The 17,566-nt window shown below is 37.9% G+C and overlaps 1 protein-coding gene across 2 annotated transcripts; it reads right to left on the bottom strand.

Annotated features, from left to right (window-relative positions):
- Positions 1 to 4,875: 4,875 nt before the first annotated feature.
- tmem41b (transmembrane protein 41B) lies at positions 4,876 to 14,566 on the bottom strand. 2 transcript variants are annotated; one of them, XM_046857265.1, is made up of 7 exons: positions 14,174 to 14,566; positions 12,327 to 12,444; positions 10,625 to 10,753; positions 9,483 to 9,576; positions 9,236 to 9,340; positions 8,437 to 8,575; positions 4,876 to 6,519 (listed from the first exon to the last, which is right to left on the bottom strand). In XM_046857265.1, exons 1-7 carry the CDS (start codon positions 14,262 to 14,264, stop codon positions 6,350 to 6,352), a joined length of 846 nt encoding a protein of 281 aa, XP_046713221.1. In that variant the 5' UTR covers positions 14,265 to 14,566; the 3' UTR covers positions 4,876 to 6,349. The 2 variants fall into 2 exon arrangements, with proteins under 2 accessions (XP_046713221.1, XP_046713224.1); XM_046857268.1 differs by lacking the exon at positions 14,174 to 14,566 and adding an exon at positions 12,739 to 12,951.
- Between the last annotated feature and the right edge of the window lie 3,000 nt (positions 14,567 to 17,566).

Below are 17,566 nucleotides of genomic sequence, written 5' to 3'. Positions count from 1 at the left end.
TCTAGCTACACTGTCCCCTCCCCACACTTTACACTGTTTAATCTCTTTAAAGTTGCATCTCGTGCATAGAATATAGTCCACCTGTGTGCACCTTACAAAGGCTTTAGCCATGTTGTTAGCAAATCATTGCCCCTCTACATCATGAGCAGCACTAACATCTTGATGCTGGATCTGTGGATTTTTAAAATTTGGATCCAGATTAGATTATATCTGTACTATTCACCTCTTTAGCTTTATAAAGAGATATGTATCTGGCCCCATTCTCCCTTCCTCCATTAGGTCATGCCAAAGCTATATCATGGCATTACTACTAGCCAGAGACTGTCAGATATGGACTGAGGGTATAAGGAGTAGCTCTGTTATCTAAGTGGTTAGCAATTACAATAAATGTATACATTTATAATATAGTCATTCATAATTTATATGAAAATAGTGTATTAGTAGAGCACAGAGCTTCGCCGAATGTCTGTAGTTATCTAATACAGATAATCCCAGAGTTACAATGGTTCGACTTAATATTTAAAATTTGGCACAACAGGCACAGGCATCCATGTACGATGTACGATACATTGAACGTGCAGCTGGGATGAGCGTATCTGTCCCTTGTGAGATGCCCCACTCTCGCTAGCGCTCGACAGAGTAAAGTTGTCTCAGTGTGTATTTTTATCTGTTTCAAACGGTTTCAAACAGCAATTTAAGTGATAAAAGCATGTCTTCCAAATGCCCAAGTATGTCTAGTGCTGGTAGTGAAAAAAAGAAGCGGAAAGCCATCAGTTTAGAGCAGAAAATGAAAATTATAAATCACCATGAAGCTAAAAAAGCTGTCATAGTCATAGTATCATCTTCAATTTACGATATTTTTGACTTACAATGGAGTCGTCGTAGCATATTTCGATCGTAAGTCGTGGGGGACTTAACACCATTTGTATATATTGTAGTGAAATATCAAAAAGATAATCCAGTAGAGTTAAAATAGCAGCTGCCAATTTTAGGTACAAACGATTGTATATTATCAGGACCTGGTGGTTTGTTAAACTTTTTTTTAGAAGTTTGTTAGTAATCTGTTAAAAGTAAACTCTTTGTGAACTTGTAAACTAATAATAATATTATTAACCAAATCACATTAAAGTATTTTTGAACCTAAATTGACAATTAATGAACGTAAATTCCCCTGGCATACAAGAGTCCATGCGAAATTAGGATTGAAAGACCTGGAGTTGGCCAACCTCTTTTTGATTAATTTCCTATTGCCATTAATATTGAGTGTTTGAATATAGACAGAGCTACAATAAATTACATTAAGTTACTTTAGTTTTAACAATCCATTATATTCTAATTATTTAATGCATTTTCATGTAATCTAACAAAAATAATTTGCTTAGTAATAACACAATTTGTGGCTCAGCGTACCCTGAAGTTTCATTCTGGTGCATCAACAGTAAATGTACTTAATTTTGTGAATTAATATACATTTATAAGTAAATAGTATAATAATCTATTGTGTAATATACATTACATTTATATTTTATTATTGACCGATAGATGGCGCTAGAGAGTGGGAAGGACGTGACACAAAATTTCAGAACAATTTAACAGTGGGGTTGGCAATACCGTGTGTGACCTCTAGGGGCACATGGATTACACAGTCACACAGATTTTGTCTTGAAAATGGACCCCATAGGGTCTTCAGAGAAAACCTTACTGGGCGTGTCTAGACACTGTTTGGGAAGTGCTTGTGTGGCTTTGCCAGAGGGGACCTCAGTTTAGGTCCCCACGGTGACATGGGTCCCCATGAGTCGGTGTGCATTCAGGTCAAAGTCCCCACCAGGATAGGAGAACAAGAACACCCACACACACACACACACACACACACACACACACACACACACAAGCATCTTCAACAGGCCCGGTTTAAAGTGACCATAAAAGTAAAACTTGTGGTTTAAACCTCAGTAAACGTCTTAATACGGAAGTACAGTGGTACCTCAACATACGAGTTTAATTCGTTCCGTAACCTTGCTCGTGTGTCAAATTGCTTCAAATTTCCCCATTGAAATTAATTGAAATGCCATTAATCCGTTCCAGCCCCCAAAATGCCACCCCAGTTGTTTTTGTTACGTGTTTTTAAATAAGAAAAATTTATTTATAAATGACAAATGTATAAAAACATAATAAAAGAGAATGTAAAGATATAATAAGGTTTTATTCAGTGTATTTTCCTTGGAGATGAGATGACTTGAGCTAACGAAAACGCCGGTGGGGTGTGTGTGTCTGTGTGTGTGTGAGTGTGCGGAGGGACGGGGGGTGGGGTGGGGGGGATAAAGGCGATAAGCGGAGTCGGAGGGAAAACTCGTTTTTTACTAATCACTCCTGTACACTACGTATCCCAAAACTTTACAATGTTCACTTTTCTTCTTTGCTTATCTTAATTTTCGTCACAATCTTCGCTTTCTGGCTTCGATTCGCCATCTAGCAGCGGCGTCTCGAGCTCGTATCTCAAGTTTTTGCTCGTATCAAAGCAAAAAATCGATCGAGTGACCGCTCGTATCTCAAAAAACACGTATGTTAGGGCACTCGTATGTCGAGGTACCACTGTATATATAAAACCAGTTTATAGCCAGAGGCACACTGGGAAGTATTACTTATGGCACTCATTCATGACATCATCATATTTTTCATAACCAATTTTTTTAACTGAATGTTTGAGAAAAACTAGTGGAAATCCTACCCAGAAGAATGGCGGTTATTATCATGCAAAGGAGGTCAGGCACATGGTGAGATTTTTCACAAAGCCTCCCATCTTACAAAACCTGCTGATGAAGTGTATCAGCAGGTTTTGGGCTGTAGGTGGAAACTGGAAGACCCAGAGAAACATCATAGAGACATGAGAAAAACATGTAAAATTTTATATTCTAAGTAACTATAAGGTTGTGGACACCTGACCATCACACTCATATTTGGTTGTTCCCAAAATTGTTGCCTCAAAGTAAAAAAAGTACTGCAACTAAAAGGTTTAAACCCTTTCCAGCATGACAATGCCCTTGTGCACAATGTGGGCTCTATAGACACATGGTTTGGCAAGTTTGGAGAAAAGGAACTCAAGTTTACAGCATAGAGCTCCAACAAAACTCAACCCAAATGAACACCTTTTGAATGAACTGGAACACCAGACTGCATCAGCATCAGTGCCTGACCACCTGAAAACATTTTTGTGGCTGAATTAACAAAAATTCCCACAGCAATCCTCCAAAATCTAGTGAAAAGCCTTCAAACTTATTATAACAAAAATGGGACTAAATCTGAAATTAGATTTTCGGGTATTCAGTTATATTTTTTTGCATACTTTTGACAATATAGGATGGTTTTGTATTGTGAGAGGAAGCCAGAACCCTGGGGAAACCCATGTAATCATGAAAAAAAGTAAAACTTCACAGAAACAATAATCCGAGGTCAAGTTTGAACAATTGATCTTTAACAGAACCCCAGTATTAAACAAAAATCAATTGTGAAAATGATCAGCAGTGAGGTTTATAATGTTACAGTCAGGTGTGGAATCTTTGGGTGGAGTTGCAAAAATAGACTGTTATCTTTACTTGGATGAGGAGTATTGGCAGCCTGCCCTCTTCTGTCTGAATAAAGCAACTGCTGACAGTATAGCACCACAAGCAGGGCAAGTCTGTGAACATTTATGTAGCCACACAATATTCTCTGAACATAAATTGGAACTTTAAGTGTATTGCATGCCAGAATACACCAACCAGGCATAATTATGACAATATAATATTGTATATCAAGACACCTGTTAGTGGGTGGGATATATTAGGCAGCAAGTGAACATTTTGTTTTCAAAGTCAATGTGATAGAATCATAAAGAATGGGTAAGCGTAAGGATTTTAGCGAGTTTGACAAGGGCCAAATTGTAATGGCTAGACGACTGGGTCAGAGCATCTCCAAAACTGCAGCTCTTGTGGAGTGTTGCCAGTCTGCAGTGGTAGGTATCTATCAAAAGTGGTCTAAAAAAGGAACAGTGGTGAACTGGCGACAGTGCCATGGGCGGCCATGGGAGCAAAGGCTGGCCCGTGTAGTCCGATCCAACAGACAAGCAACTGTATTTCATATTGCTAAAGAAGTTAATATTGTTAAAGCTTGACAGACATTAGGCAGGTTGCCAAAATGTTATACCTGTTCAGTGGCCATAAAATTATGACTGGTTGGTATATGAAATATATGAAATATTTATCTTTATAAATGAATGTATATAAGTGCAGTGAGCAGAAAGTGCTTCTGGGGCTAGTGGTAAAATAATGCAATAGACTGATACCAGTACATTGCATTTATTATATGTATTGTTCTCATTCAGATTTATAGACTCTAAAATTAAGGTTGGGTTTACTAATTCACAAAAGCATCTGTGACTAAGTTAATTATATAATTGAATTCATTCAAAGATGAGATATTTGTTCTTTATACTTGAATAATCTGTCACTTGAACGAAACCTAAATGTATTTTCTAATTATGCAGATGGTTTGAAAACTTGAAGATACATATCCAGCACAAAAACAAGAGTTATGTCTATAGAACATTTCTGGGAAACATATCCAGGAAAAAAATGTGAGACTTTGTTACAAAACAAACAACATGGTTCCTAATCTTATTTAATCAATTCTTATTCAATATCCATCCACTTCAGATGGTAAAACTAAACTATGCAGTTACTATTTCTAAATTTAAACATAATGTAGAAATTCCTGTTCTGTATTTCCCAAGTGCATTTGTTTTACAATCTCATCTTATACCACTTCATGCCTGTCTTGTTATTGTAACAGTGCAGTTTTATCACCAGAAAATGCATCCCAAACACAAACTCTCATTAGTGAAGGAAACCATGTTTTAATTATTTCATAATAAATATCTTCATTTTAGATTTCATAATGACATCTTGAAAGAAAACATTATCAATTAGTAGCATTTACATGTGAAGAACATCTCAAAGGATCAATGTAATACTGTGTATGAGTGAGTGGAAGCAACTTAAATCACAAACCTGAAGAGAAATCAAAAAGTAAATGTAAGGAAAAGCAAAGACATTGTAGAAATTTACTAAATAAACATGGGTGGGCTTAGGAAATGATTAATAGAGGTTCACTAGAATATACAAAGGGACGTAAGTGTTTTCTAAACTGCAGAAAGCAAGAGACCGCTGGTTCTAAATCCTGGTCCTACAAGAGCCTATACACATACTGTACTTTCAGATTCATTGATCTAAATCTATTAGCTAATTAAGAAATCACAGGCGAACAGGAGCACTTCCAGTACCAGGATTGGAAACTAAAGGACTAATGATGCTTTGGATGAGCAAACCGTGAAATCATACACAATGAGGTATCCAGCTTCTACCCTTCATAGGGTAAAATGTACCCCCCCCCCAAAAAAAAAAAACATTCAGTGCAAACACGAACCCACTGTATTACAATCAATTTTCTAAATTGCTTTTTTTTTTGTGTGTGTATTTTTAATCTGGTTAAGATTCACAAGGTTTCTTCTGATTTTGAATAATCACAACCAAAATCATCATTCTCACTCCTCTTTGTTTCCTCTTTTAAGTTCGGGGTGGAGAACAATTTCAAAAGGGTTACTGCAATCTATTTCTAGTAACTTGCTTTTTAAGACAAATTGAATGCAAGCAAAAACATTCTAGCTAAAAACAAAAATGACAACAAATGAGGCCTTATAAATGCAATTCAATTTCACAAAATTGTCTTCTGATATAAATAAGTAAAAAAAAAAAATTCCAGGAAAAAAATAAATGTTTGGCAGAAAGACTTGCTGTTTGTCTAGAATTAATCAAAATGAAATGTATGTATACACACACACACACACACACACACACACACACACACACACACACACACACACACACACACACACACACATCATATACATTTTGATTACTTACTTACCACCCAAAGTGTGGGGAAATAAAGTCATGGCCTATTTATTTAAATTTCTCCTGGCATAGCACCCTACTTGTGCTGCCAAAGCAACACGGGCTAAAAACACCTCAAAATGTATTGCTTTAAAGTAAAAAAAAAAATTTTAAATGATTAATTTGATATGGGAACAATAACTGCTACACGAGATCATTAAAACATATGAAACAATAAAAAGATTATGGATATAAATGTTCATTCTGTTCACAAAAAACAAGCATGTGGCGCGATCTGGAGCCAGTCAGTATTCAACAGTTCTGGGCCCGTTTTGTCTTTGATGATGACAAAAAAAAAAGACAGTTGTGCACATAAGGACAAGGATGAACTAGATGACAGGCAGAAAAAACGAGGTGTTCGTTTACTCCATCTTTTCCTGAAGCTTTCTCTGGAAGCACACTGGGAGTATAGAGACTACAGCCAGGACAGCCAGCACGGCCAGTGAGTACCAGGACACGGCCTCGCCCGCTGTGGTCAGCTTATACAGTGTAGTTCCGGCATTTATGGCTACAAAAGATGGAGGAGCAACTCCTGAAAAAGAAATGTGAGAGAACACGGTCTAAATGCAATTCATATCTACCAACAGGAAGCTTTCACACTGGCTGGAGTGATTCTCTGTCTGTACATTACATGAGCCTTTAACGGTTTAACCACTAAACACTGACCAGTATTAATCTTGCTGTACATTTAGATTTGGTTTTTGTCTTTGCTTTAGAACACCTCGGCTTCGGAAAATGAAGACACTGAGCTTCCCGCACGATCTGGCAGGTGGGATATTGCGTCAAATACTGGCTAATAATTCAAGATAAAATCGTAACTTTTTGTATGCAACATTAGAATATTGGTCATGAAATAATTTTGTTAATTATTTGTGGTTCTGATAAATAGATTGAATGGCGTAGGATACCAATTCATTAAATGTTAACATACATGGTTGAATTATGTTAGAAATTTTTACAGGTAATTTTTAACATTGAAGACTGAAAAAAGAATAAGATGGTGGAAACTAAAGGAGAAAGATTGCAGTGGAAGGTTTAGGAAAGAGGTCAGACAGGGGCTCGGTGGTGAAGAGGTGCTGGATGATTGGGCAACTACTGCAGAAGTAAAAGGTACTTGGTGTGACATCTGGAAATAGAAAGGAAGACAAAGAGACGTGGTGGTGGAATGAGGACATGCAGGAGAGCATAAGGAGAAAGAGTAATGAGAAAAGTTGGCAGGAGTACAAGGAGATGCGGCAGCAGGTAAAGAGGAATGTAGCTTAAGCCAAGAAAAAGGCATATGAGGAGTTGTATAAGAAGTTGGACACTAAGGAAAGAAAAAAAGGATTTGTACCGATTGGCCAGGCAGGGAGAGCTGGAAAGGATGTGCTAAAAGTTAGAGCAATAAAGGATTTAGATGAAAATGTGTTGACTAGTGAGGAGAGCGTGTTGAGAAAGTGGAGGGAGTATTTTGAGCAGCTGATGAATGAGGAAAATAAGAGAGAGAGAAGGTTGGATGATGTGAAGATCAAGCAGGAAGTGGATAGAGTAGAAAGTCAGTTGGCCCAGACGACATACCAGTAGGTAGATACTGACTAGGGAGGCAAGATTGAGATGGTTTGGACATGTGCAGCGGAGGGACACGAGGTATACCGGTAAAAGAATGCTGAGGAAGGAGCCGCCAGGAAGGAGGAAAAGAGGAAGGCCAAGGAGGCGGTTTCTGGATGTGGTGAGGGAAGACATGCAGGTGGGTAATTTGAAAGGTAGACAACAGAGTAGTATGGAGACGGATGATCTGATGTGGCAGCCAAAAGAAGAGAATATGAAAAGAAAATTGTGTAAGTGTAACTCGAGTCAGTCGACTCGTTTTTATAATGTGTACCGTCACTTAAGTGTAGCATAAAACCCAGGACCCTGGCATCATGCAAATGTTTATGTGGCTGATTTTATAACGGAATTGGATACAAAATTCAAACAAAAAGATTCGATTCTTGCTTAAATGAAATCAATTTTATGAAAAACTTTGCAAACATTAATCTGTCTTTATATTTGGTCTGAATTAAGGTAGGCAGGTTTGTTTTTCTCCACTTGCCCACCAGGTTGTGACCTGACTGGTCAGAAGCTTTTAAAGTCATTCTGTGCTTTCATGAAAATGTGAACTCTGAAAATGTTGCTGTGAGGGAAAAAAAGACCACTTCTTATAGGACTGCATGTAATACATGCTTTTATATGAAGCTTAAAGCACCCTAATAAGTATTTTCTGCACAAGTACAAAACTCAGAGAGTGCTAAGGAACATTCTTGCATTTTTCATTCTCTTTTAAATTAACACAGAATAATCCACTACAAATTATAATCAGCAATAAAACAATTGAAAAGTATTATCTTTGACAATATAGAAGAATTTGGCAGCAAACAATTAGTAAAACATTTCTTAATATAATAAAAAAAATAATAATTTGCCTTCTTACCAAGAAATGTACCAAAGAAGAAGACTCCTAGAGGCACATTGATGACCGGAGAAGTGATGTTGATAAACCAATTCGGGAGAAAAGGCGTAATTCTCAGAAAGATGATGTAATTGATGAGGTGTTCTCTATGCTTATCGACCTGCAGAGAAATTAAAGGTGGGCCGTTACAATTTCATTTCACTGTATAATAAAAGGCAGAGATAATAAAAGCAGAAGAATTTAACAGTTATGCTTGAGAAGATTTTGCCTTCAGAATATGCACAAACCAATCAACAAAAACATTAAAACAACCTGTCTAATATTGTATAGGTCCCCTTATTCTGCCAAAACAACTCTGAATCATCGACTTGACGAGACGTCTGAAGGTGTACTGCAGTATCTGGCTCAAGGCTCAGACCCTTTTTTTTTTTGTCCAGCACATCCTATAAATGCATGATCAGACTTTCAACACTTTGAAACTTGGGTATTTATGAACCTCTTGCTGGTTCAACACGCTGGTTTGTCCTTCCATGTATCACTTTTGGAAAGAACTAATCACTGTGTACCGAAAACCCAACATAAGACGTGCCATTTTGGAAATGCTTTGACCAAGGTTTCTAACTGTTGCTCTTTGGCCCTCATTAAAGTCACTTAAATCCTCGTGTTTGCCCATTTTTCCTGCTTCCAGCACATAAACTGACTGTTTACTTGCTACTTAATAATGCATACATCCACAAGATAATCAATGCTATCCACCTATTCACCCGCCAATAGTTATAATGCTGTGGCTGGTCTACGTATATTGAAACTAATATCTTACCTGTTGTGACCATTTATGCGCTTTCTCTGTGAGGTACTTATACACCATGGGCCGGCCAACTAAATAAGACAACATGTAGCAGAAAGACGCTCCAAGACCTGAGCACTAAGAAACACAATAAGCGGTAAACGTTACTTAGTAAAACATTACGGTGTAGTGCAAAATAATAAATACAGGGACAACAAATAAAATATTTTGGTGTGCAATTATTTGCTTTGTGACTGTATGGATAATAATTCACACATACCAGGCAAACCAGAAACAGGGCCAGGGGAAAGGGGTACAGATAACCAGAGAGGATACTCAGGAAAATTGAACCGGGAATGGCAAATGTCTGGAGGCTGGCGGAAAACTATTAAGGACAACACATTTTCCCATTTTTATAGTCTAAATTGTGAATTTATTAAACCTAGCTGTAGCATGTCTTGTATTTTGGTATATTTAAACACTAAGACTTCAACGTGTCTGCTTATGAAAATGCTTGGACTTCAAATATTTACAGTGCAAGAAGTGTGGAGAACTAAATATTGCATTTAAATGGGATCAAATGAACAGGACCATGATGTTCTTCTCCTGACATCTATAGCCTCAGGTTCCTGTTTTCAGCTGACAGCACTGTTCTTGTAGCTTATCCGACTAGATTCTTAAGGTGCATTATATTATGAGCGGGATTTCTGCTCAACACAAGAATTAAAAGTGCATTAGAAGACTTTCCAGTCAACTCTTACCAGTCTAGCTTTTTGCATCATTTAAGCTGAAAATCAGTTTAAAATGATAAACTGAGCTCTATTCATAAACCCACACTAAACAACATTACCCACATTTACCTACAAACTACTCTATTTACTAGATTCACTTATATATGTTCCACATATTTCGATGTGCTTAAATAACTGAACATCGTGCATATAGTGCATTAATCCTTACAATCGAATTTACAGCAAAGAGAAAGTTGACCATGAAAAGGCAGAACTGTGTGTGCTACTTTTAATGATTAGATTTGACCTTGGGCAGTTTTTACCCTCCTATTTTAATATGCTTGTACTAAAACTATTCAGAGATCTAAATGGCATTTTATATTTCTTATATTAGATCATCTAAAAAATAAATGTCAGCCAGAAACTCATAAATCAAAGACATCATATATTCAACTGCAGCAGAGCCTTCCATGGTCAAATGAAAGCTGTTTAGAAATTAATGTACAGTTTATTTAGCACTTACATCAACCCAGAGCAGCTTCAGACTCCATATACTATTTACACTGGAGTAGTAAAATAATCCAGTCTGAGACAAAAAGTGACATTTAACTTCTGGGGTGCTAAAATATATTCCTAACCCTCTACTATTTGAAATAGAAAATTCATCAATCTGAAGGAGTGTAAAGGATACAAGATGTATGTAGCAAAATATGCTAGAAGCACTTGGGTATAATAGGTGTCCTTATATTTGGAGAGAACTGTGCCGAGGGCCTTTGCGTCGTCCATGTCTTTGGGGATTTTTATCTTGTCCCTCTCATCTCTGAAAAAATAAAGAAAATGGTATGAGCATGAAAGGTTGCTTCTCTAAAAAGTGTAAATATTATTTATAGTTTTAAAAATCTCCTATTTCACTTGAATTTGCTTCCCTGCAAAATCCCTCCCACCACCTAGCTTTCTCAACTTTCTACTGTCAAACATAAAGACAAACACATGCTTAATTCAAGACTTGCATCATCTTAAACCCATTGATCACAGGGCAGTGTAGCACCAGAAAAGTGCGCATCTACCCTCTTCCGCATACATAAGCTCATGGACACAATTTGGTAGTATTCAAATTCAATTCATATTTATTTGTATATTGCTTTTAATAATGAACATTGTCTCAAAGCAGATTCACACAGATAATGTGGTGATAAAGAATGAATAAATGATTCTTTATGTGCAAGTTTGTCCCTGATGAGCAAAACGAGTGGCAACTGTGGCAAGGAAAAACTCCCCGAGATGGATTAAGGAAGAAACCTTGAGAGGAACCAGAGTGAAGAGGGAACCTATCGTCAACCGGGTGGCAATTCAAGCTCACACAAATGAACCTTTTGCACTGTTTCACATAACAGGATTTACAGCTTGAAGGCATGCAGGTACTGTGATCAGTAAACACAGATATCCGTACTGTACTGAAAATGGAAAATAAGTGGAAGTGATTGTTGATATTTCTTTTGGTTTGAGCTTTTCATTATTGCCTTCCAGTTCATTCTGTAATGATTAAACATCTGGGGGACATGCAGTTACAGAATACAAAAAATAAATAATTAAATAATAATAATTTTTTTTTTTAAAGAACGCCTGCAGTGTTTGAGAGTCAGTTTGCATTTGTATGGTGTTTTGTACACATTTGCAGTCTGTGCATGATCGCGCATTCCATGAAAGCTGGTACAGGGAACTCGTGTTGCTGTAGCTTGACTTATTAAGATGTGATTTTCCTGTTCAGCATTTTTGTGATTTTTGGCCCATATCTGTTTTTCTGACTTGTATGTACATATTACATATCGTATGTTTAAATTGTTGTGTCTTCTTTGTGCAAAGAATTTTAGTGGAGTGGTTTTCTTGGTCCATTCCAAATTTACACCTGTTTTAAACTTGTCTGTATATAGTTGTATATTATACCAATATAGCACATTTGATGCTCTCAGACTGGTCGAGACTTATTCCTGGAAGTTTCAGGGGACCACACATGTTCACCACACACACACACACACACACACACACACACACACACACACTACATCATGCTGTGTAACCTAAACCTAAAACTGGGTCATAACCCAGTAAGACGTCATATCTGTGATCCTTTCAGACTTCTGTTCGGTGTTGTAGAACTTCAGAAAAACAAGTTCCTTCCTGTGATATTTCTCGCTGTAACTCTAACATCAGCTTTTCTTTTTTTCTTCTCATTTACCAAGATGAAAAGAACAATTCCACTTGTCATGTTACTCAGAAACCTGAAAGATTAAAAAAGTCCTGAAGGTTTTCCTCATGACTGGAAAGGCCAAAAAGTCCTACTTATACATGAATTTACCTTTTTTGGGTTAGAAAACCAGAAACAACTCACTTACTCGCTCAGCTCTGGAAAATTTCTGTAAACCAGGTACATGACTGAAGCAGCGCAGGCAAAGATAGTAACCAGGATGAGCAGGGACATGCGTGCGGATCCTCCTTCAGTGTACTGCGCCGCTGCAAAGGGAACAAAATATTTCAAGACAATACATACATACATACAGGTAAAAGCTAGATTTTTACACAGTCCATAGATAAATTCAGCCTGTGCTGCTGTGCTCTCTTATAGGATTAAAGTACAGTTACTATTACCACCATGACCATGTTTATTTTTTAAAAACACCACATCCTATTACAACACTGAAATGTGCAAACAGGAAACATTTCTACTGTTCTATAAATCTACTTATGGCCACATGTTGTAATACGTCACTGCAACAAGTTACCAATAGAAAACACAAGAATGCCTGCCTTGTTACAAAGAAACCAGAAAGTGCAAAGTCTTCTATTTCAAATACTTTCCTGCCCGTCACTAAAAGATGACACTGGAGACTCCTTCCATAAATGTCTCTTCCGTCTCTATGGTAACAGCCTGTCCTCATGGACCGAATATTTAAAGCTGATAATGAACATAATTGCTGACAGAGTAAAGCTTTCTGTAACAGACAATTATATGACATTGTTGAAAAGAGTCTCATGTTTCAGTGTGAGTTTTTCCACCAGGCTACAGGACAAAGATTTTGTTTAAGGTTTCTTTGAATTAGAACAAGTTTCAAGCGAAAAAGTCAAGAGAGAAAGAGAGAGAGAGAGAGAGAGAGAGAGAGAGAGAGAGAGAGAGAGAGAGAGAGAAGCAAGAGAGAGAAAGAAGGAGTGGATAAGAGAGAGAGAGAGAGAGAGAGAGAGAGAAAGAAAGAAGGAGTGGATGAGAGAGAGAGAGAGAGAGAGAGAGAGAGAGAGAAAGAAGGAGTGGATGAGAGAGAGAGAGAGAGAGAGAGAGAGAGAAGGAAGGGAGTGGATAAGAGAGAGAGAAAGAAGAGAAAGAGAAAGGAAAAAGAAACTAGTTCTCTGTACCATTTAATGTAACCATAAAAGGATAAAAATGAAGTGTGAATGAAGGAAGAGCTGGAGATATCTGCTCCTCTGTGAGAGGACTGGAGCTTTGGACAGGACGTGCTGTAACAGGAGAATGATCATCAGGATGGGAGAGGTGGAACTACTGTGTATGGGGGGGATTATTTTCCTCTCACAGCACACCATCAGATGTTTTATTCCACACATCAGAGCCGCGTTAAGGTCATTTGTGCCGTTTATCGTTTCAAAATAAATTAATAAATTCCTCGCGCCGCCATCGCCTTTTACAGCACTGTGGGGGAGCGGCTCAAGTGTTAAAGACCAAACGTTGCTCAACTTTGCGTCAGGTGTTTCAAAATCCCAGTAGAGAGCAGCGAGATGATCTCAAAGCTCTCTCTCACTCACTCACTCACACACACACACACACACACATTACTGTGTCCAGTACATATTGTGCTTCATTTCTACATACTGTTTCCTCCAAGTAGAGCGATTATTTCTTAATAAATCCTGATTTACTTGTCTAGGTGAACATTTCTTAAACTTAAAATGATCGTGTTTAATTCAGGATAAACAGCTTCCCAAAAAACACCTTGACAGACCTACAGAAAGCCCTAAAGCTGAGTAATCTTTATATACTTTGACAAATCTGTTTTTTTCTCCTACCCGTTTACCGGCAATGCCCCGCCTCCTGCGCTATGATAGGATAAAACGCCAGACGCGTGAGACGACCACGTGACCTGTGCTGATCTGTGACCGCGCCTGACTAACCTGTCAATCATATGAGAAAGGACACGACTTGCCACAATACGGGTATCTTTACGAGGTCGGCTACCTTTAACAGGCTGCATTTCTTTTGTCGTCGATTCTTTTTCTATGAGTGAAGTGCCGTCTGGCTCGCGGACTCCGCTCCTCTTCTTCGCCATGTTGGTTTGAGTGTAATAACGTTGAAAAACCGGCGTGTACTGTCGCTGAGAGAGGAGCCACCGGATCCCGTGGCGTTCAACAAAAAAACAGCCGGTTACTTCCTAATGAGCGCTGAGGAAGGAAACGCGCCTGACCTTCGACATTTGTCTTCTTCCACGATCATAACGAGGAAGATAAACGGGAAGAGCGCCATCTGCTGTAACTGCAAGCACCTGACATACATGATACATTGCACTTATAACTATTATGGGTGTAACGGTACACAAAATTCACGCTTCAGTACGTTCCTCGGTTTTAAAGTCACGGTTCGGTTCAATTTCGGTATGGTTAAGGGAAAGAAAGGCAAAACATAAAATTATTATCACAGTTTATTATTATTATTATTAACATTTGTGGACATCAACAGTTAACATGTTTTTAAACAATTGTAAATAAAATGCCTGCTTGGTAAAATAATATATAATTCTTAATCAATAATCAATCCAATTAGCACAAATTAAATGTATTAAATAAAATGTAATAAATGAAAAGTGTGTGTGTGTGTTTTACATTTAAAATTACATTTTCTAAAGATATGATCTACTTACCTATTCTATTTATTTCAGCATACTTTAACAAATGTCTTAATTCCTTCCATCCTTCATTAATTTACTCCCCAAAATTGTCATGATTCTCTCCTTTTAAGAGAAATTGACATCAAACGCTAAAGAATCCACAGTGCTCGCACTAACCAGAAAGTGGCTAGCTGCTAATGCTAGCGCTATAGATTCTTTAGCATTTTCATGCATGCGCAAAAAAAAATCTTATTTCCGGTACAGATGTAAACTATGTTCAGCACATACTGTTAAAAGTATTCGGTTCGGCCCAGATTCTGAAGGGACGGCATCGTATTCTGCATCAAATAGTCACAGTACACGTTGGACTCCATGTTTCCCTCAATGTACCGCAGCTCCCCAGTACCAGCAGCACTGATGTAGCCCAAGACCATGATGATAACACCACCGTGTCTGACTGTAGGCAAGACACAATTTTCTTGGTACTCCTCACCAGGGTGTCGCAACACATGCTGGACACCAATTGAGCCAATTAAATGTATGTTCTGTGTCTCATGAAACCACAGGACATGGTTCCAATAATTCATGCTCTTGGACAGGTTGTCTTCTGTTTGCAGGCTTTCTTGTAAGCATGCTTCAGAAGAGGTTTCTTTCTGGGACGACGGCCATGCAAACCGACATGCTTACCGTATGGTCTGAGCACTGACAAGTGGACTTTCCGCTTCCGCAACCTCTAAAGCAATGCTGGCAGCAATCATGCATCTGTTTTTTGAAGCCAGCTTCTGCACCTGACGCACAGCACGAGGACTCAACTTCTTTGATCGACTCTTGAGAGGCCTGCTCCGAGTGGAATCGTCTTGGAAAACCCTTATATGACCCTGGCCACTGTACTGTAACTCAGTTTCAGGGTGTTACTGATCTTCCTATAGCCTGGGCCATCTTTATGGAGAGCAACAATTCTGTCTTAAATCCTCAGAGAGTTCTTTGCCATGAGGTGCCCTGTTGAACATCCAATGGTCCGTATGAGAGAATTTTACTAAAAGCAAATAAAATTACTGCTTCAATACAAGATACACAAATTTGTATGGTCCTGTCAAGCAGACAAAAACATGAACATAATGAATAGGACATGTGACTTTGCATGGTTAAGGGATGTACAGCTGTTATTTTGTTGCCAGATATTTTAACTAGAATGGCTGTATGTTGAATTCTTTTCAGTGGACAGTAAATCTGTACTGTTATACAAGCTGCACACTGACTGCTCATCACCACATCCAAATACCTGCTCCATGGTTTTCCTGTTCTCCTTCCTAACAATTCAATCAGCATTTTTCTCCTGATATATGCCACAATATCTTCTGCATCAGTCCAAACTACCTCAAATCTCACCTCTCTCGCTTTATCTCCAAATCATCATACCTGCCCTGTTCCGCTGATGTACTCATTTCTAATCCTGTCTGTCCTCATCATTTCCCAACAGCTGGTCCTATAACCTCACTCTTGAAGATATCCTTCTATCACAAAACACTCAAGTCACTCTTCTCCACCCTGTACTGCACTCTCTTCTTTACTTCTCTCAAAATCAGTTTATTCAGTTGATCTTAAGTTTTTAAAACATCCTCACCGCCTTTACTCCAATTTCAACATTCCTCCATCTTGGTCCTACTACTACTTTCATTGTGTACACTGTGTGTACCTCCACTTGTTTAAGTTCATTAAGGATCTAATAGTACTTATTAGTGCAAAATAGATTAAAAAAGTTACACAATTGCACTTGACTATATAGTACACAATTGTAGCAGGAAATTTGTTATAACCAATCCTGTCTGTCTTCGCAATCGACAATAGCGTGTCTTAAAAACTTTTCCTTTCACTTTTGTAGATACCTTTCTCATAAATCACTCGTGCCGCTCTTCTACACCCTCTGTTCTTTATTTTTCTCAACCTATCAGTTTATTCAGTTGGCCTTAAATATTCAAAACAATCCACCTTCACCACGTCTACTCCTACTCCAATATCACCATTCCTCTGCTCTCCACTATTGTTAATGCACACATACTGTATTTAACATTTGCTCCTACTTTCATTCCCCACCTCCACCTCTCCAGGTTCAAGTATCTAATAGCACCTATTAGTAAAAATTAATAATAATAATAAAAAAGCTTCAGAATTGCACTTGACCACAGCACACAGCTGTAAAAGGGAATTAGAATCACTCTGTCTGCTGTGACCTGGACGAGGGTGGTGTCACTCTTAGGACTTTGATTCTTCTCAGAGGTTCTTCCTCATGTTTTCTCTAGGAGGATTTCTTTGCCATTGATGTCTCTTGCTTGTTTATTGGGGATTAATGTAGTCAGTTTTTAAATGTACATTTTGAATGGGGTAGGGTTACAGCTTCTGGCTTCTCTTGAAAACTTAAATTCAGTTTAAAACAATTACATCGATTTAATTGAATAAGAAAGCAGATAATTGAAAACATTCAATAAAATGGTTACAAACTAATTCTGGAAAAAAAAGAGAAAAAAATCTGTAAAGGTCCAAATAGGGTGTCCATGTTGAGGTGAACGAACTAACAACCGTGTAGTTTAAATACTCGTTTGTTTAATTTGAACAGTGAAAACATTGCCAATAAGCAAAACATACTAAATTGAATTATTACACAACACAGAAAACACACGCCATGAAAGCCGTGTTATTGGTACACCGGGTCAACGGTTGATAGAAAATAAACAAAAGAAAAAACTCAA

Source organism: Silurus meridionalis, chromosome 9 (assembly GCF_014805685.1).
Source record: "Silurus meridionalis isolate SWU-2019-XX chromosome 9, ASM1480568v1, whole genome shotgun sequence".
NCBI lineage: Eukaryota > Metazoa > Chordata > Actinopteri > Siluriformes > Siluridae > Silurus > Silurus meridionalis.
This window is presented reverse-complemented; position numbering and strand designations above follow the sequence as displayed.